The sequence below is a fragment of the Lytechinus variegatus genome, chromosome 4 (genome assembly GCF_018143015.1).
Source record: "Lytechinus variegatus isolate NC3 chromosome 4, Lvar_3.0, whole genome shotgun sequence".
Classification (NCBI taxonomy): domain Eukaryota; kingdom Metazoa; phylum Echinodermata; class Echinoidea; order Temnopleuroida; family Toxopneustidae; genus Lytechinus; species Lytechinus variegatus.
In genome coordinates this window covers 42,678,409-42,700,706 of record NC_054743.1, presented here as the reverse complement: position 1 = coordinate 42,700,706, position 22,298 = coordinate 42,678,409, and the positions used below count along the sequence as shown (strand labels likewise).

Sequence of the window (22,298 nt, the reverse complement as noted above, 5' to 3'; positions counted from 1 at the left end):
AGAATTCCTAAAACTTTTTCTTGATTTCTTCAATTTGATTTCGACTGGTACTTTATTCCAGAAATTACTACCTAGAAAAGAAATTGGCCTTGAGTTGTTTTTAGTTTTGGAAGATTTACTTGTTGGCCTTTCTTCTGTCTAGTAGAATAATTGTGCTCAATTAAATTACAATAATCTGCTAAGGAGTGAGGAAGGTTTTTATTACGCAGATCATATATGAAGATACATACTGATAGATTATGCAAATTATAAACATTAAGAATTTTTAAATCATTAAATAAAGGGCGAGAATGAGCTTGCCAGTGACTAAAGGTAATTGCTCGCACTGCCATATTTTGGGAAAGATATATACAATTCAGGCTGTTCTTGTATGTACTTCATTTTAAGAAGTATTTTATGAAAAATATAAAACTTGAGTATATAACCCCCAGCCCCAACAGAAAAAAAAATGTTTAGCAAGCGTGATGGAGGGAAACACGGAAAACGAGCAAGGGCGGGCCGCTAAATTATTTTTCCCATAAAAGTCCCGGACCCCAATATGAAAATTCATTATCTGCGTCTTCGGAATAAGAGTCCGCATGTGCGTGGACTTGATCTTTACAAAATTGTGGTCGCTCGCTTATTTGCATGCCATGAATCAGCACCTTCAAATTGCCGGTACCCTCTGGGCCTCAGGCTTAGACCTATAGATCCAATTCTTAAACACATGTCAAATTGTCATTAACGACAAGACAACATGCTAGGTTAGGCTAGGCTATGGCTTGCTTAGGCTCTCAAATCTGGACCTGTCTAACGCCCGTAGCCGAATAATGCCATGAAAGTTAGAACTGAATAAAGATAAAACACACGAGTAGATTCTAGGTATAGTTGCAGCATGAATCAGCAAATTAGACTTTCTATTTCATGAGAAGGCTGTTGTCAAATATTTTCATAAATCTAGATCTGGTACATTAATGTTAACTTATCTTTTAAAAATCATGAAATCTTCGCTCAAACTCCATAATTCTGATGATCACTAAAACAGATTTTATGTGGGGCAGTGTATTAATATTGCTTCGAAAAATACCCGACATTTGATAGAATCCATAATTATAATGATCACTAAAACATAATTTATGTGGGGAAGTATATTAATATCGCTTCGAAAAATACCCGATATTTGATAGATTTGATAGAGTTTCGCGCTTATTTTGCTAATTCCTCAGCACTTTTACGCATTTTCTTTCAGAGAGCAATATTTTGTTTTATTCATACAAACACTTTGGTTGTATTTCATTGGATTCTATTCGAACTCGTTTTGAGATTATTACAACTGATGGTATTTATCTTTAATGCCGAACTTATTCGTTTAATTACGTAAAACCAATAAGATAACGTTAATGCCCTAGCCTACTCTAGCCATGGCCTACCCTAGCATGCTGTTTTAGTATTAATGCCAATTTGATAAATGAATTGGATCTAGATACACAGATGAGGCCAAAAGTTTACGTACACCCATGGAATTCAGTTAAACTGTTTTCGCTTGCCAAACATCGTAAAACTTACTATATCTTCAGAAATGGGTGAGTGAAATGAGAAATACAGTTTACACCAAAGATGAAACAGAAATTGAACCAGAAATGTTTGAAACATCATCTGGTGATTTCATTAAAGTTTGTCGCATTTATTAATCAATGAATCAGAACAAGAGAACCCCCCTGTTTCAGGGTGGTGGGAGGAAATTTGTCAACTACCAATAGATTATAATGGAAGCACGTATTAGATTTTAAGTTGAAAAATGTTAGAGATAATAAAGTGAGACAATTTAATTTCAAATTACTGCATGACATTTTGCCTTTTGGAGAAAATCTTTTTAAATGGAATATTTCGTCAAACACTTATTTGGTCATTTTGTAACGAACCTGAATCATCTATTCACATTTTGTTAAAATGTCACCAAGTAACTGATTTTTGGAAAAAGGTTCACATTTTAATATTAGATTGGTTAAAAAACCCATTTATTTAGAAGAAAAGATTATTGTAATTGGTTTTAAAATCAGTGAGTCTAAATTTAATTTGATTTGATTAACCTATTATTGATTTATGCATAATATGCAGTGTACAAAGTATATATGCTAAATTACTTTAGGAATAAACTGTTTAATAATCAATCAATTTGGATGGTATTTAAAAAATGATTTCAGGAATTATGTTCAGTGGAAATACAAAAATAAGAAGGGTGTTTTAGAAGAACTTGAAAAGTTTCTGTTTTAGATACTCTTACCATTTCTGCATTTGTATTTACTCATTTTTTTGTCTACACTTGTTGATTAATTTTGTAGACATGTGATTATATTGTTATTTGATTTTATGAAATAAAGTACCTCAGAAGAGGAAAAGAAAGAAAAAAAAATCTTCAGAAATATAATTACTATCATGGTTAATTTGGTATCAAATGAAAGAGCATATATAACTCTTTCACATAATTGGGATGCAGTTCGGGTTAAAGTATGTTTCAGCTGGAATTTTCATTGCAGAAAAAAGGTAATGTTTGTGCTGAAAGTAGTTAATTGTTATTATTTTTTAAAAAAAAATAGTTTCATAGATCCCAAATCTATGATTTATATTAAATTATCTATCACGATATGTCACCACTGAACACTATTTGTGTTTAGAAGTAACATGCAAAATTATTAAATGTGTTTGTCTAGCTTTCAAGTTCTTTTCATTTGTCCAAAATATGTAGAAGTTTTGGGAAAAGATGACACTTAAATATTTTTCAGCTCCTGATGACAAAGCAATGTGATAAAGTGGCATGACAAACTCATTTCTTTGATATCAAATTTGTCATGATAGCACAAATATTTTTTAAGATACAGTAAATTAAATGTTTGGCAAGTTTCAACTCTTCCTTGAATTTCCTGGGTGTATGTAAACTGCCCTCAGAAGAAGGGTACCGGTAATTTGAGGACGAACGCGAACGACAACAATTTTGTAAAGACCCCCTGCATGCGTACTCTTTTTCCGAAGACGCAGCTCGTGAATATTAATATTGGGGTCTGGAGCTGCTGTGGGAAAATAATTTTGCGGGCGGCCAGAGTGCATTGGTATGGGGGAAAGACGACTGAAAGTTACGCAATTAAAAAACTATCAGGGGTAAGTTCATGATTCAAACCTTTCCTTGGGGTACTTTTATTTTTTATTTATCTTTTTTTCTTCCATTTTAACAGATCTTTTTTCCTTTATGATAAGAACACAGAGGCTGTCGCCCCTTGTCACCCATTACGCGACCAAGAGGATATGCCATGTTTGTCTTATTACTAATTGAATGAAAAACTTGAAACAATTTAAAAGAAATAAATTAATAATTGATTTTGTTTTGTTTCCTGTATGTTATTTGTCCGATCTTTAATGAAAAGGATGTTTGAGATCATTTTTGTATCACAATGTTTATTGTTAATATATCGTTAATACTACTGTAAGCATAATTATCACTGTTTTTATTCACTAATATTGTTATTTCTATTATTATTATAATTTTTTTAGTTATACTCATTTTCATGCTTATTATTATAGTTATTATTATTATCGTAAGTATTATTATTATAATTAAACTATTAGAATTATTATCAGTAGTAGTTGTAGTAGTAGTAGCAGCAGCAGCAGTAGTAGTAGTAGTATTTGTAGTAGAAGTAGTAGTAGTAGTATGATTTTTTTATTATTATCATTCTTCTTCCCCTTATATACTATTATACTATAATTACCATTATCATTATTATCATCATCGTCACCCCTATTGTTATTTTTTTCAGAAATGGAGGGATGAGAACATGATGTGGGATCCAATGGACTACGACGGAGTAGATTACGTAACTGTTGAAAGAAATGACGTTTGGCTTCCCGACATCGTACTCTACCATAAGTAAATATGCGCATTAAAACGAAACGAAACAAAACAAAGACCAAAATCCCCCCCCAAAAGTTTTCCTTCTTTGTAAGACACAGGAGGATGCCCTCATTACCCATTACTATTTATGTACATTATCTGCCCTTCTTCCGAGTCCGTTCCTTTCAATCAATACCAGGTAAAAATGCTTTGTGTATACATGGCAGCTGAAAAACTGGCCGAGGTAAAAATGACAGAGCTACATATTAATGGCAGGGGTAAAAATAACAGAGGCCGACATAAAAATGACATATATACAGATTGCCACATCAACTACATGTATTGACTTTTAACCAGAAACAAACATTCACTTGATCATGTTAATTATCGAATTGACTTCAATAAATGGTCACGAGTGATGACAAGGTATATCTTGCCAAGTTGGAAAGGAGAACAAGAGCTCCTCTTTGTGAACAAAACAATTTGGACAAGTTTGGTATGTGTCCTCCATTGATAAAATTTGTTAAAATTACATGCTTTTGACATTTAATTTATAATTTTTGGATTATTTTCCTTATTTTCTATTTTCAATGACTAATTTGCATAATATGCAAATTAATTTTTGGGCATTGGGATGAATTCTCATGCTAAGTGATAGCAGCATATAAATGTCAACATAAATGAAATGTTTTTAAGCAGTCCTATGAGGACAATCACAATATCTTGACATTTTTTCCGTATAAGGATGCTTATTTGCTGAATATGCAAATGGGGTAGATTTGTTGGCGCTTTTGAATAAAAACATTGCATACAATTATTTGTTATTAATTTTCGCTCAAATTAAATTGTTTTGGACACTTAATTTGTAATCTGTGGACTATTTTCCCTTATTTTTTTTCTTTGAGAATACTATTGCTATTACTGGGCCCCTCCTTAATTGCCTGACATTGCGAATTTATACTCTAATGATTTATGGTATTTGTAAATTTTACACAGAACGCAATCCATTCTCAAAATTCATTTCAAGTTTGTTATTCCTTATATTTGTGACCTTGCTCACTTTTATTATACTAATTATACAGAAAACCAATGAAATGTTTTTTGGTAAGCGATACAAAGTGAAAACATGTCTGTATGGTCACTGTGACGTTTGCTCTCATCATATTTAGAAGAAACAATTATGAAAGAGTCATTTGCGACAAACGGACAACGTTGATAATCATGATAATTAAAATGCATTGAATAGAAGGATAGAATGATGATAAATCGTTCGATGATAATGATTATGTAGAGAGAAATATGATAGGCCTAGTAAGGATACCGAACAATGAAAAAGGAAATTTTTCTGTACCTGACAAGTGCATATCGTTTTACTTCTTTCAGTGCTTCCAAGAAATAAAATCACTACAGGGCCCAGAGGTTTAAAAAATAATATAATAGAAAAGTGAAAACAAAATCAATTTCAAGACACTATAGTGCATGATCATTGATACCACCTAGCAAAAGGACTATTTCGTTTTCAACGGAAATAACTTCTTTCTGCTTACCTCATGAATGATCAAATAGCCAAATGGACGATTTTAGATATATTAATATATATATATATAATATATATTTGTTATGATTGGTATAGCAGCAGGTTCAAGTGAATGTCCGGTTCCCAGACTTATCAATATGTTGCTGCTGAGCTTTCTAGTAGACAGGCTTGTTACAGTGTGTGTTTGAAAAAAAAATTAGGGAGCGAAAAGTGATTCAAATTTATTGATGATTTTTTGCTAGGGATCCTGGTCCATCGATTTGTTTTTATGAATGATATACAATAGGTGGGTTCCAGTTTTTCATGTACTGCTTGTTGCCTCTGACAATATTTCATATTTCCAAGAACAACGTCCATGTGAAAAGTATGCAACAAAATTTGAATGTGTTATTATGGTAATTTCATTAGGATCCGCCTTAATATTGATCATGATTTTACATGAAAATGTCGATTGTTTAAGAAATAAATAAGACAGTATTCTCTTAGTGTAGACGATTTTCTCATTTCTTTAATATATAATATAAGCAAATCTAAGACATTCCCTTCAGTCTGAAATACTTTTATTTCATTTCCCGCTTATGTACTTCCATTCGTAACAGTTAAACCCCACTTTTTTCTGAGGAATTCGCCATTATATTATGCAAGGATTATGCTTTGACTTTTGTTTTAACGAGTGAGTACAATCTATTGTTTGGAAGGAATATATCGCAACTGTTTGAAAGATGTAGGGCGTCTCTGCAGGGTGTGAGAATTTATATATGGCATTTTAGCTACTTCGCAGCCGCTTTCTGATTACAATTTGTCAAAAGCCCTTAAAAACAAAGCAGTCGATAATCGGTGATTAAAAAACACAAATGTTGTCCCTGGAAAAACGGCATGTAACTGCAATTTTTCGTCCGGTTCGAATCTTTTGACAATGTGCTGTCCCAGTCCACCAAATTTTGACATTGACCACTTTATTTATCTGTCCATTCTATTTTGACAGGTATTTTCAATAGAATTCTGAACTTTGCAGTAAGTGTGTTCGAAGTGGATGTACTTTTTTATTGCTAATTCTTCTTTAAGAATTATTGTGTTCTTATGCACTTTAGAAGAACGTTCTACCAAAACCTGCATTTTACACAGTATAAGTGTTGAAGACTCTAGTTTTGTAGAAATTACATGCCTCCAAAATGCGATTCTGCGCCATACCCCTTTTCCATACTTATTGTTACCCTTGTTGCATTCAGTGTCGTCAAAGAATTCATCAGTCGCCCAGATACGTACATCACAGCATGGAGTAACGGGAGCATGGATTGGTACTTTCCGGCCATCGTTGCTACAGACTCTCCTATCGATATCACGTACTTCCCATACGATGTCCAGTATTGTAACTTGACATTTGGCCCTTGGTCAGAGACTGCAGAAAAGGTAAGAGTTAGACTTTTTTTTTGGGGGGGGGGGGCAGATCCCTTATTCTGTTTATAATGGGGTTTTTTTAAGTAAAATTCGATGTATTTATGATAGAGTGCGCTAACATCGGTTGCACGGATCAGAGGAGGTGCCGTGGCCGAGTGGTCTAAGGCGCCTGGATATACATATTGGCCCGAATTCACAAAGGTGGTTTCGTTTGAAACCATGGTTTTTAGAAACCGTGGGTTTTAGAAACCATGGTTTTTGAAAAACCATGGTTTCTAACATTTGCGATTCACAAACGATGGTTTCTAAAACCCACGGTTTCAACAGTGGTCTCAAATGAAACCATGGTTTCAACAGTGGACTCAAATGAAACCATGGTTTAAACCGTGGGTTTTACCTAAAAACCAGGGATTTCCCCTTTTTAGCGCGTACTGAGCATGCTCAGTTTCATTGAAAACTTACATTCTACAGCTAGCACACTGGCATAAGTGGCAATACGGTCTGATTCTTCAATTACTACAACTTTTTTTCGTTGAAATATAAAAAAATGAAAAAGGTGTAATTTTATGCGCTTCTAGCTACTAGTATCTTGCGATTCCCAGGTACAGATATATTAGCTACTGTATTGGCGATCGACTCGGCCCGGGACCCCGCTCAACAACTGACTTAATTTTGTGATCATAATTTATTTTCTTCACTTTTGTCGCAGAAGATAGACTCTCTTGTATTTCCTTAACTCAATTTCTTCATAGAAAGAGTAAAACTTAGTGTAGATGCCTGATTTGTTGAGGTTTGTCAACTTTCTCTCTGATCGTGAGTAGCGAAAAACGGATTAAAGATTCGGTGCTTTTCATCGCAATATTAGTAGCTCGGCCCCCGTAGCTGCCGGGGCGCTTCAGACCCGAAGATATCCCCAACGGAAGTGTGCATGTACAGTCAAGGAGCCGAGCTTGGCTGAGTTTTTTACTCCAACAATGTTGTAGGACTAAGCCTGTTAATTCATCGATCAAAGAAGAATGTCTATTGCTGCTCTCCTTCAGACAAAATTAGATGAAGCTTTACATCGTAGGATCTGCCCTTCTACTTTTTTGAAATAAATGTATTTATTTTCCATGGTGTGTAGCTTGGTTTTAAGTGGTAATAGGCTTCAATTTCTTGACTTATAGATGTTCGATTCATCATTCAGGCTAAAATTGCATGTATAGTACACATGCACAGGCGCTGCAGGGGGGGGGGGGGGTCGGGCGTTTTTTCCCCCTCCCCCCAAAATGTATTAAGGGAAAATATACATGGGGGCCAGCTTGGGACGATATAATCCCGGCCCCCAAAATGTTCAAAAGCATGGCTCTACGCAGCAGTTGCCCCCCCCCCCGGAATTTTTGAACATTTAATTTTACAGAAAACTTTTATATCCACTATAAATGTGCATGAAACTTTCAGTTTCTCTTTCAAAAATGCAAATTTGGTTAAGTATACAGTGTTTACTATGTAATTATTCAACTTCATATGGCAAATAATAAAACCCACTTCACAGAGGGATATTATATTTCAAAACAAGTATTTTTACTGTTGAATTCTATCTTGTGTATATGCATTTTCCTGAGATGAATGGAGATATGAGAAAAATGGAGATGTTGAGAGGGATGGAAATGAGAGGAATAGAGTTGATGAGGGTGATGGAGATAATGGGAGGAATGAAGGTGATGGAGATGAGGGATGGAGGGGAACTGAGGATGAAGATGAGAGATGAAAGGATAGAGTGATGTAGATGGTGAGACGAGGGATGGAGATGATTAGAGGAGAGATGTAGATGAGAGAGATACATATAAATAAGAGGAGTGATGAAGATTAAAGGGGGATGATCATTACTATCATCAACACTAACATCACCATTGCCATCATCTTTATTGTCATCAACCTCATTATCATCACCACCAACATCGTCACCACCATTACATGTATAACCACCACCACACTTGTCACCATCATCATCCTCATCACCACCAAAGTCATCTTGATCATCTTCATGATTATTTCGTCCAAATCAGAAAAAAGGGCAAAAGACTACTCTTCTTTTATCATTTCTGTATATCTTTAATTTGCATGAAACCATCCTGCACCTTGGAAAATCACACCAGGAAATTACATAAAAATAAACACACTGAAAATCTAATAATCGGCATTTAAAAAAATTGCAAAATTACAAACATTTGTGAAATAATAAGGTCTAAGTTTTGATATATTGCCACATCATTCTTGTATTACAATACAATAATGGCCCAAATGAATAATTATTATTGTTAATTATTAGCTGGTATTTTTCTGGTTGCCTGACTCAAGCTCTACTTGTGAGGCTACCTGGTTTCCCAAACTAGGCCATCAGGTTATCCTTTGGGGTCAATTGAAATTGTATTTTTTTCCAAGAAAATGCATTAATTGCCCTTTTAATTTGTTTCATTCATGCTCCCTAAATGTGCATGTGCCAGGCCAACCTAGTGTTTTCCTGTTTGCCAGAGTTGAGCTCTACTCATAAGGCTACCTGGTTGCCCTAGCTAGGCTGTTGCCTTGGGGACACTTGAAAAGAATACATTTCAACAAAAAACAAGGTGAACCACCAGTCTCGCCTGATATCACAATCAAACTAAAGTGTATGCTATATGATCTTTTGACCTTATTATCCTCTTGGACATGCATATGGTATTTAATCCCCAATGGTTATCTGTACAAAGTGTAAACACAACTGATGCAAAAAACAAAGAAAGATCAATTAGAATCGATGACCCCCATGGACACATACGCGTATTTTGGGGCATGCAATAAACTTTCTGTGAGCTATCAAAGTTTTAATCTTAAGCATTTGAAATAGACAATTTAAATTATGTGAGAATATTTCACATGAAAAAGTAAATGAGGAATTTGCATTAGATGCGTCCTGATTAAATAGCGTTTTTTTAATGAAAAAATAATTGAAGATACATGTAGTCTGAAAGAAACTAAATCTGATAAAAGTTAATTTCAAATACTTGTATTCATGTGAAATTGTTAGTAATAATGTGCTCTTTTAACCCTACATGTAAAACCCCCAGGGGGGGGCATAGAACTATGGTGGGGGTAGGATGAATTAACCCCCTCCCTCAACATATTCCACAACTATTCCGCTGTGCGAAATTTTACGACCATTCTACTCGCCAACTTTTTACTTTGAAGTCATGCACATCTTTTGAGATCAAATTTACGATGCATGGGCATGCTGTTGGAAAATTACTCAACTTTACATAAGTGCATGTCAGACCCAAAATTGCTCCAAAACGTGATTTTGTGTACAAAGCCAATGTTGAATTTTCTCATCTTCTTCATATGGACATGATTATTTTTACTTTCACAGGTGAAATTACTTGATTTCAGCATAATTATGCTTCAAAAAAATGTCCTGCCATAATTTTGGCAAAACACAAAGATATACATAAGAAATTCATAAAACAATAAAATACATAAGAAATTCATTTTCAATCTAGGATTTTTTTTCATTTTGATTGTTAGCAATGGTATAAAAGTATGATTTATGCAGAAATTAGCATAATTAATTAATGTTAAAGATCTGACGATTTCGGAAAAATTAACCAAACAGCATTGCACAAGACATCCCCCACTATTATCATACCAATTTTCAAGGCGTTAATGTGATCATTGGCAGAGATCTCAAGGGAGGTTGATTCAACCCCCCCCACCCCTGTAAAAAGAAGTGTTAAAAAAGAAGACACAAGTAAATAATGAAATTCTTACTTGTACATTACAAAAATACCTGTTCTAGAGCAAGTCCACTGTACAAAAAAAAAGTTAATGTGAATGGAATAGAGATAAGTAAAACATGCATGACACGGAAAACGTCAAAATAGGATGTAAAATAAGAAATTAATTAATCAAGTGATAAAACAGGTGATATGCAAACAAGTCTATGTCACACACTCACTCTTTCTTCTGTAGAAATATATATTATAATGCTTGATTTTTTACAGAATTATGAGAAAACTTCATCGAATTGAGTATAGGTTGCCACAATGGCTTTTTACAAAAGTTTCAGGGAGAAATCAAACCATATCTCACCTGTACTTTATACACATTATGAGGGGAAAAAAATCATGATACTAGTATATTACAAAAGAAACACTGAGTGGAGAACGTCACTTTGTCACTCATTTGCATACTGACCAGGATGTCTGTTTTGTGAAAAAAAGCGAAACTTCAAAATGTCAACACTTTCTCATTTTACATCAAATTTTGATGAAATGTTTAGTGTTATGCTCATTGGACTTTTCTGTATTATATCAAAGAAACTTTTTGTTGGGGTGGACTTGCCCTTCAGGAAAGTACAAGGCTTGTTTCCCTCCAGGAATTCTTGTATAGACATGGGTCCCATCAATCACTCATACAGTTGTTGTTGGGTAGCCTCAATCTCATCTCTTGTTGTTGAAGTTCTCACAAAACCTCTTTCTTTTTGCTATGGCTTGTGAAACATCTTTGATCACTCACAAACAGATGATTGCAACATTGATGCCTCATCACCATGTATTCCCTGAAATTATCCTGTAAATGAAGATATATTGCCAGAAGTTGCATCTTACTCTGCGTTTTTATTTTTATTTTTAAGATGACAAAGAGAAAACAAAATGTAACTATTCTATTGTCTTTACTTTGTAAGATTTGAAAAAAAGACTAAAAAAATTAAAAATTACTTAACTGGTCTAAAGGCTAAACCTATTCATATCCCATAAACATTTGTGTGACAAACATACATTGAGCATAGCTGATGCAATACTTTTTTCAAATAACCAAGATAATGATGCAACCTCTCATATTTTTTTCTTTAATGTAAATTAGGGATTCGGAAAAATCTGTCCACAATGGATGACAAAACATATAGTTCTAATTTACATTTCTGATTGTATTATCATATGCTCAGTTCATTTTAAATTAAAAACAGGCAGTTGCCAAAATTTATTATCACTTTTTACATTGAGTCTTCCTTCTTACAAGAATATCACTAATATTTGCATACACTAGGCTTGTCTTGAGATGTTATTGTCATATAACTTTCTTATTAAAAAAAATACTTACAGCATACAAAAGCAGAATTGTTGATACTTGCAGAGAGAAAGGTAGTCTATCACTAGGCCCTTTGTCCCTCTTCAGGCTCAGATCATCTTCAAGCATGTTGATGAGGTAGTGTGTGGTCTCTTTTAAAAAGTTTCCTGTCAACGACTCCTAATTGCAGTTCTTGTTGGCATATTCCTATTGAGTTAGAGTGAGAAGCAAAAGAAAATATTTAAACATTGAAAAAAAAACCCTATGTATTCTTAACTACCTTTACTGTGCACTGTTGAAATTAATAGGCCTACCTTTTAAATCTGCATATAAAGTCAGTTGACTTTTTTGCCCGCAACCTAATCAGATTGCCATTCTCATAAAGTTAAATTTAAATTGATCAACTGGATCTACACATATTTGACATTTAGGTATTATACTCTATGACCATGTGACACGGAATTTAGATCAATTCAGTCACTGTCAGATGTGTACATCAACCAAGATTGAAATTGATCAAAATAAGTGGTTCTTTATTATGACAACAAATTTTAAGAAAATTTTTTTTTTAGATGGTTACAAAGAAAAAATTTAGAAAATAGACAATAGTCCACATAGAAACAACAAGAAAAATGAACATACCTCTCTAACAATCCTCATTTAATAGTCTCTCAGGACAGTCTGTGCATGTTGTAAGATGTTTTCATCCATTCAAAAATTTACTGCGGAAATAAACAAAGTACAGGTAGATCTACATTAAATTACTTTTAAATCTAATGGACATGAAACATAATTCAACATCTCTTCAAACCTACCAGATTTCTAACCAAAATGTAAATTCTTATTATCATTTGGGGTGATTTGTTGAAATAATCCATTCAATTAATTGTTCTACGGTGCTTCATAATGTAGCTCATCGTATTGTAGCTACATCATGTAAACAAAGCCAGTCAAGCCTATTGTATTACGCAGTGCGCAGCAAGGGATGGGAAGATTTTGCAATGGCCACCAGATCAATCTGATTATTTAGGCCCTATAGAATATCTATTCCTTTTATTATATAAGGTGTAAAAAAGGTATACAAATTAAATTCAGTGTATTTAACAAATTGGCAGTGATGTGGATATTGAAGGGGATTCCATTATTAACATTGTTTACCAACTTCGACACACACTGACACAGCCCTGGCCTACATGTAGGGCCTACCCAAGGCCAGGGGCTAGACTAGCGTGTCTAACTTGGGCTACGGCTTCATGATGAAAAAAAATTATAAAAAATATCAGATTTAGAGTCCTCGAGCAGAGGGGCGCGAGGCTAGATCTTCTACATCTCTCAAGTTGGATCTGAATATGTGAATTTCGAAAAATATTTTTTGTGATCACTAGACTACTTGGTGACAGGATCTAAGGTAGACACAGTTATGAAGTGTTTTCCCATTCACTAAAAATTGACCCAATATTTTTTATGCTGTTTAGTTAGTAGTTACAAACATGTCTGCATTTCTTTAATCAGACTAGCCTAGATACTAAAAATTAATATCAAGCTAAGCTAAGGTAAAAATTAAGAATATTTTTTTTTAATTTTGCACAATTGTGGTTGAAAGTCTGACTACTTGGGCGGCTTTGTCATTTTATCGCTATGCAGCAAGATATCATAATGCCTTCTGAGCGAGTCGGTGCCGGTGGGACAGCTCTTCGTTATCTCTTGACAGGACACAAAACTTCACGCGTGGGACTGGAAAATAACTTGCGTGCGATAATGCTTTTTCCATCCCAAGAAAACCGTTCCGCTCTTAACTTTGCATGCATTTACAGCATTAATTATAATATTTCTTTACAAACAAATACATGCAGACGTAGAAAAAAATATTCATTGTCACTATAAAATGGTAAATTACTTACGATGTTCTCACAGCTCGGCAAATACCGATATTAAGTGCTTCGCTCCTCTTCATTTCGTGCAAAGCTGATTTATCGTCGTCTATGCACTTGCTCAGCAATGTACCGAAATACTGATCTGTGATTGGTCAATGTGCCTAAAAACCATGGTTTTCCTAAAACCCACGGTTTGAAACCACCTAAAACAGTTGACTCAAAATCATGCCGAAAACCCACGGTTGAAACCATGGTTTCATTTGAAACCACCTTTGTGAATACCAAAATCAGCAAAACCCACGGTTAAAACCATGGTTTCTGCAGAAACCACCTTTGTGAATTCGGGCCAAAAAGTCCGGGGTTCGATCCCGGCCGCGGTCCCTATGCCCGTGAGCAAGGCATTTAATCTACATTGCTCTTTTATCCTACTTTGAAATAAATGGAAGTGTTATAAATACATAGTCTAAAAATACACGTTTTCAGATATGTAATACTGCAGAGAATAAATTGACTTATAACTGTATCTGTTGTATAGAGAAACTACAATGTTTTGAGAGGAAAAGTAATTGTTACTACTTGCTACTTGGCAACATGATTATTGCAGTATAAATGTATTCAGTAGTTAATTAGCATGTTATCATTTAAGTGGGTCTATATTACTAGACTACACTGGCATTATAGGTCAGGAAACTGGCCAGATATGAGTAGTTGAGGACTCGAGATGGCGCTATTGGTTGATATCTGCTTTAGATATGGCAAGCAGAGTACGTTTCACCTCTTTTCTGATGTTTATCCAATGAAAATTACAAAAAGAAAAAAAAAGATATTGAGTAATCTTTTCTAAGGACAGTTTCGATATCTAATTCAAAAAGGAGCTAAATCCAAAAATATTGAATGCATAGTCTTGTCTTCATTCAAAATAGGAAATATTTTAAGAAATAACCACATAATGGAATTAGCTCCTCTAAGAACAAAACTGTTTTGGATTTAGCTCCTTTTGAAACAAAACTCTAATTTGCATTCATCTTTTTACCAAACTTTCCTTTTTTGAAATGCGATGTGTTGCACTTGATTGCCAAGTCTAAGATACATGTATTTGTATCAAAAATCAATTTCGGTCAAAAGTGGATTTAGCTCCTTTAGAATCAAGCTCTTCATATTCATCTATACATACAGAATATCAGTAACTATTTACTTTTTCATTGATGCTTTTTCATTTCATTAGTACATTACATTTATGCAATAAATATATAAAATTAAGGATGCACACCAACTTTATAATGTGATAAATTATTGACAAAATTATGTAGTAGAATTAAAAAGTAAAATTATAAGCATCTATTATATCATTTTGTGTTACATAAAGCATATAGAATATTTAGGTTCGATGGAGTAGCATTACCCCTTTATTTGAGGCAATAGAGCTCCCTTGTATTAATCTGCCCTAACCAGGATTGATAATGAATTGAAGGTGGACACGTTCCGTGGCCGGGAGCGCTCGCACGAAAACTTTTTCGTAGGATGCCTCCCAGAGGTCGCTTTCTTGTTGTACAAGTTGCACACCTGGCTATGCACGTGTGTTCCAACATGCTGTATCAGTAGTGCTGAGTGCTACCGATCCCATCATGCCCTGCTGAAGGAGGATCATGACTAAGCCGAATGATTAGTGATTCAGGAATCACCATGACATCACTCTCATAAATCCTTTGTAGAGGTAGAAGAGTTCCCTGTTTGTCCAAAAAAAAAAAACTTGCGGAGGAGCTCGAGGACTTAGTCAGATTCCGTTTTATCTTGACTAAATTGTCCTCTGCCACCTCAGCTGGGTCAACTGAGATACTCAGATCTCAAACGAATTGGCTTTGTAAAAGGATATTTCTATGGAAAAGATATTCTTCAACAGACATATTTGGGACCCTTTGTCTTTGACTTAATTGCACAACATCGTCTACTCAATCGACAAGGTGTACAAATCTATTTCTTTTTTTTAAGTAGAAGCCTTCTCTACCCCTGTTCCCCTGGGCCAGCCCCTCAATAGAGCGGCTCCAGAAGGTGAAGAAGTAGATCCGATATCCACAGTGGCAGCGCTCCTTACTGGGACAGATTCTGAAGGTTCTACGTCAGGTCCGACAATCAAGACTTAGACACCTTCCCAATCATATCACCTTGTTTTATGAATATTCTCGTTGTATGATTGGTAGGTCTTCACCATTCATGGTTAAAATAGCATTTGGGATGCCAATATTTGCATTGCGTTTTCGTTATGAATCAACTCTAAGCAACATCTCATCTGCTATCCGAGCTACATGAATCTTCTCGCTGAGTATTTGGGTACCAAGCCTGATGTTGATAGGCCCTACCACAAAACAGTCCATCGTCATGTCTCGGCCAACCCCCTAGAACTACACACCTAAGGATGGGTGGCCGAGGCTGGAGGCGATTGAATAGCCTATCTGATATAATGATGAAAGCTGCCGCAGTGTCCAAAAAAATTTGCCAACTATCAACTCAACACTCTATGTTGAAAAAAAAAACAATTCTACAAATGACTATTTCAACCTCTTGATCTTTAGCCTCACCAGAAATGTCTGGTGGCTATTGCGAATTCCTCTAAGGGAATTCTGTCACCTTGGAGGTTTCCAGGCTCTTTCTCAGCTTGGCTGTCTTTAAATGGAATGGGGAAGGTGGAGGCAGGGATCTCTAAATGGATCGAGGACTCACCATCTCCTCCGATCCCTGTCCATTTCCCTCCTTCTCAGAGGTTAAAGCCCTTGCTTGTCTTTTGTGTGCAGGTGATCTCCCAATAGGGCAGACCCTACTAAAATGGCCTTCTTCCCCACAGTTGAATCAACCTTTGAAGTTTTGCTGCCGATCGGTTGGTGGAATTGGACCGACGATGGTCCTCTGTCTTCTTATGACGGATACGGCGTTTTATTAGAGTTATACCTCAGCCTGTCTTGTGTACCTGAAGCCCGACCAAAGGTATACCTTGGTCTGTCCGATATTCCCAGAGCTCGGCTGGAGGTATATTTTGGTCTGTCAGGTGTGACAGAGGCACGGCAAGAGGAGTACCTCGACTGGCCTCTTGACATGGACAATGTGGAGGTGTCTGGGTAGTTGATCATGTTGATTGAACAGTGCTGGTCGGCCACCCTGAGCTCGGGAGCCTGACCATGAAAATCTAATTGGGTACGGGGACCAAATTGAAACTGGGGTCCCAGTGGGGAAGCTAGTGGTGGTTTAACGGGGGGGGGGGGGGGGGCTGTGGTACGAACAAGCCTTCGTTCCTCCTGAAAATCTAAGTTGATTTCCCCATATATCTTGTGGAGAGGCCAAAGACTGCTGAGTAGGAACGCCGACTGGCCTCGCCCTGTGAAAAGTGTATGTGCATGGATGCGTTGTGACCGAGGCTTTTGTACTAGAATAAGTGGAACGCTCGTCTCTTTCGGAGCGCACTTCTCTACGGTCCAACTTAAGAGCTGCTGTTGCAGGCTCATAATCAAAGGTGGAAACTAACAGCTCTGCCTTCGGTATGTGAGGATCGATAAGAATGTTTCCGGCGTGGGCCATACCCACCCCTGGCAAACTCATCAATTCCTCGGACGAACAAAAGTTGACTTTGATTTTTGGTAGGTTGCTCGCCATTTAAATGTATGGGGTCCTCATCTTAGAGGGCATAACATTTTGTTTAATAGGATGGTAGTAGATTTTTTTGGTTCAGAATTATAGTGTAAAGACATTAAAGGATTAGGGTTTATTTAGTTTTGTGTTTGGCATAACATGGAGATTTTTTCCATCGGAGCAATTGTCGCCGGAGCAATGTCATGAAACCGAGATTCAACCGGAAACCTTTCTGCTGTAATCACTCATTATCATGGCACAACGATTTTATTCACGGGAAAAAACTCAAATTGCAAATTTTCTTTTCCTGCTTGGTTTAAAATTGAAGCACGGCGTTACAATTCTAAGGCTTGAAGCGTCAAACGTTTCAAAGTGTTAAAAGGGTTAACGGTGAACTTTCTCTCCAAATTACTTAAAAAAAGGGGAGAGAAAGTTGTGAAAAAAGAAAATTACCTGGATATTGATATGTATACCCGCGTATAGACGGGGACGTTAGTTGTGAGCCATGACCTCTGCAACTGGAGTTCCACCACATAGAAAAAATGAGAAAACGAAAAAAAAAATGAAGGAAAGATGGTGTAATATCATATAACAAAATGTATTATGAATAGCATTTTCTTTTAACAGGGTCAAGATTTTCACTTACTCGCGAACTTACAGAACTTTTGATTAAGACGCCATGTATGGCTCCTCAAAACTTTGGACTCATTGTGCCAAATTATGAAATGTCACTAAACAAACTTTCATTTATTTATTGTATTCCTTAATATAAGGTAAATTTCCGAATGTCAACCGAAGCTGAAGCCAACGCGACTTATTTTCGTAAAAATGGAGTCTGGGTTCTCGAGGAGATAACAGCAAGTAACCTGTTCATTCATTCTTGCTGCTACGACTTATCATGGACTGCAGTCCAATTTGTCCTTGAAATCCACCGACAATCAAGTAAGTAGGTACCTATATCTGAAATAATTTCACTCCGAATACCCCCTTACTGTATATTTAGAAAATCATATTGGTATTCAGTTATACACCCTTGCGTTCATCTTCATTATAATTAATACACACCAGCAATTCATCTTGGGATTACACTGAGAAACACATTTTGTTTATGTCCGAATGCGTTAAGTTCATGTAATCTATTAGATCATTCAGATATGATTCTCATATGATCGTCATTTTTTGGCATTCATACGTTTATATTTGAATTTAAACACTATGTCAACCATCCGTAAATGTAATTCATTCAAGCGCACATGCACTCTTAATCCGTAATTATAGTTCACACGGTATGAATGTATTTGAATATCGTCTGTGCTTCTTTGCTCATTCATCCATATTTGGCACTGCATGCATTCAGATTCCTTTGCTGAATGGACTTGTCGGTTCATCAATTTGTGCATCCAATCACGTAAGAATGCATTCATGCATTCAAACGCATCCACACTAAGTTTAAGGCAATTATTTCATGCACATGTGTTTTGCATTCAATTAGGATAAAATAAAAATGTGCGCATTCGTTCATTCTTTCATGCATATACGCATGAATCAAAGAATTCTCACCCACCCCCCATGCATTCACCGACTCGTGACCTTATATCCGTGTATTCAAGAGATCGCAAAAGCAGTAATTCTTTAGTTCCTTCGCGAATTTTCAAGAACTCATTAATTCAGACATGAATGCGATCATGGACCTACTGCGATCATGCGTTCACCCTGTCAATCAGATTATGTCCATCCTGAATATGCTTTCATGCAAATATCCATGCAATCAGCCAGTCATCCATGTTTGTGCCAATCAAATAATCGCATTGCAGGTTTCTACACCCGTACTGTCGTTGTTCCGTGTATTCTCCTGACGGTATTGATGGTGCTCGTCTGTTGGCTTCATCCAGCTTCGGGTGAGAAGGTGACTTTGGCCGTCAGTAACCTTCTGGCTTTGATCCTCTTCCAGCAGCTCGTGGCCGACAGGCTTCCGCCAAGTGGAGAGACTACGTCTATCATCGGTAAATATTCAATAAAGTAGGACAAACTAAAACTAAAAAAAAGTGAATGGTACTGTGATTCTGTATAAACCCCATTGAAATTAATATTGTGCAATTAACTTGACTGAGGATAAATGTTCCAAGGTTATGTTTAATCTCAAAAGAAAAGCAGTGAATTACCTTGTACAGCAATCTACGCCAAAAAACGTTGATATATTATTTTTGGGGAATTATTACATAATATATTATGCAAACGCATTGACCAACTCCCGTCTTTGACTATGTATGGCATACTTGGGTAACGTATCAGCTTTACATTTACACTTTACGTTTTCCATATTAAGATACAAGTTTACTAGGCATGACATGTACAAACAATTCAAAATAAAGGAAAAATTCAAAATTGAAAAACGGAATAGTAATGAAACAAAGTAATTGTCGATCAAACGCACATTAATTCGTGGTTAATTGCCATGTTATGGAGATTATGATGGGAAATGAATTCATGAAGATATTGATCTGGCGATGGCCGCTGATGCAGCTTCCACGGTTTAGTATGTTTAAGCCGCCATATCTACTTGATGAAATCGTCAAGGCAGTTTCTTTATTTGAACAGTGGTGGCATGGATTTGTGATTCCTCGGGAGTTGTACATGCTAATGAGCTAATTTGAAAAGATACCGGCGATTGAGCGATAATGGAAACAAAATGGCATTCAAAATAACTAGTTACCCGATCCTAATTTGTTGAACCTGTTGAACATATACCATAAAGCACCCTCCCATTTTATATTGCACCATCTGATTGTGACAAAACAGTGATCTTCTTCATCGTGATGATTGGGTTAAGTTGTACCGAGGTGATATGCTCCATCATTGTCCTGCGGCTGTACCACACTGGTGGAAGACGACAGATACCGGACTGGATAAGACGAGCGATGCTGAGCCCGCTCATCATGCGCCTCTACTCCAACGCAGAGTGTACTGCCATGCTGCGTGCTGAGGATAAGGTCAAAGAGTGAGTGCCCTCCTCCACTTCAAAGAAGGAAAACTAACTAATAAACAAACAAACAAACAAACAATAATAATGGTAATCCGTATTTTAACCAGAAAAGCAGGTATTGCACTTCTGAACTGTTCTCCCAGCGAGCCTTGCATAGCAAGATATGTTATTATTCGCATACATTCGTAATTCCGAAGCTTCGTTATTCCGAAGGTTCGTTAGTCCCAAAACGAAATGAGGTTCGTAATACCAAAGGTTCGTTAGTCCGAAAACGAAATGAGGTTTATAATTCCGAAGGTTCGTTAATCCGAAAACGAAATGAGATTCGTAATTCCGAAGGTTCTTTTGTCCGAAAACGAAATGATTAACGAACCCTATTTTGTTTTCGAACAAACGAACCTTCGGAACAACGAACCTTATTTCGTTTTCGGATTAAAGAATCTTCGGAACATCGAACCTTATTTTGTTTACGGATTATCGAACCTTCGGAATAACGAGCCTTCGGAATATCGCCACAAATGTTCGGATTAACGAACCCTTTTACGTTTTCGGATTAACAAACATCGAGGTATAGGCAATTTACGTGTTTCGGAATTACGAACCTTCGGAATTACGAAGTATAACCGTTATTATTACCCACTCCTTTCTAATACGTCGAAAAGAAGTTAGAACATAGAGCTATTATAGCTCCATGGTTAGAATGTCTCATTTTTATGTCTTTGTTATTAATCGATCATTGATCAAAACAGCAACCCTCCGTTTATTAAGATGAGGCACTCTAGCCCCTTAGACGCCATGTCCGAAATGTAGTACTCTAGCACCTTAGACGCCATGTCCGGACATGAGATTCAATGTTACAGGAAGATTCTCGAATTACTTTGTTTTACGATCGCACGACACCTTACCACTGAAAACATCTCGTTCAATATATCTATTAATACTGGAATCTAGAAATCAGAAGTGAGGGACAGTGGGACATGGAGACGTAGGTTTTAGCAGTGATCTTAGTTCTATTCCAGACCATGCAGACCATGCAGACAGTGACATGAAAGTCACAGTCACTTCGATACTTTCCTTCGCCATTCATATCTTTTCCATTGTTTTAGTAATTTTGAAAAGAATATGTAGACACAAGTAGCCGACCTACATATCATAACACTCATCACTGTTAAATGGGTTTAGATTCTTGATTTTAATAGTTCCTCTCCGAAGACGACCAAAGCCACAAGCCGACCTACATATCATAACACTCATCACTGTTAAATGGGTTTAGATTCTTGATTTTAATAGTTCCTCTCCGAAGACGACCAAAGCCACAAAGAGTATAAGACGTTATTAATCAAGTTTTTGTCACAGTAATTTTCACGCCCGTCAATTTCTCACTCAGACTCAGGATACTCAATTCAGTGACCAACCAAACTCTACAAAACAACACCAACATCGCGGCACAGAACCACGAAAACGGGACGCACGACACGAAAGCAGACGATATCGTCAAGACTATTAGTAAACCACAAAGATCGGACAATCTGAACATGCGCAGTGATCCTGAAGTTATTAGCAAGACGTGGCAGGAGGTGGCCATCGTTTGCGACAATTTATTGTTTATTCTCCTACTTCTTGTCACTTTAGTTGCTTGGTTGTATGTGCTTGTTAGCTTTCTAATTTAGCCATGTTAATTGACTGTCATGGAAGTCTGATAAGGGCTTTACGTTACTGGACGGGAATGTTCAGGAGATCACAAAATACGAAACATAAAATAGACAATTATGCAAAGGCTATAAAGTGCAAATTATCCGGCATGCAAGGTTGACGCGTTGGAATTGCATTGCCACGTTTTCATCACAGAAGCAATTTTACTTTGTCTTGATAAAGCCATGTAAATGCATAAGACAGAGATAAGAATTTTCAAGCGTAATTGCCGCAGGCATGGGAGTTGGA

At 36.3% G+C, this 22,298-nt stretch overlaps 1 protein-coding gene and 1 long non-coding RNA gene across 2 annotated transcripts in view; one reads left to right on the top strand and one right to left on the bottom strand.

Moving 5' to 3' along the window:
- LOC121414101 (neuronal acetylcholine receptor subunit alpha-3-like) overlaps positions 1–22,298 on the top strand; it is a 55,457-nt gene extending 33,159 nt beyond the window's left edge. The window contains exons 9-14 of the mRNA XM_041607165.1: positions 3,792–3,901; positions 6,632–6,812; positions 18,148–18,316; positions 19,189–19,377; positions 20,174–20,372; positions 21,745–22,298. Coding sequence (XP_041463099.1) covers positions 3,792–3,901; positions 6,632–6,812; positions 18,148–18,316; positions 19,189–19,377; positions 20,174–20,372; positions 21,745–22,027 — 1,131 coding nt within the window. The 3' untranslated portion in view covers positions 22,028–22,298. The remainder of the gene's footprint in view (positions 1–3,791; positions 3,902–6,631; positions 6,813–18,147; positions 18,317–19,188; positions 19,378–20,173; positions 20,373–21,744) is intronic.
- On the bottom strand, positions 8,874–14,056 carry LOC121414102. Its single transcript, XR_005969805.1, has 4 exons — positions 13,784–14,056; positions 12,525–12,604; positions 11,916–12,089; positions 8,874–11,384 (listed from the first exon to the last, which is right to left on the bottom strand). It is a non-coding gene; the product is annotated as an uncharacterized LOC121414102 (long non-coding RNA).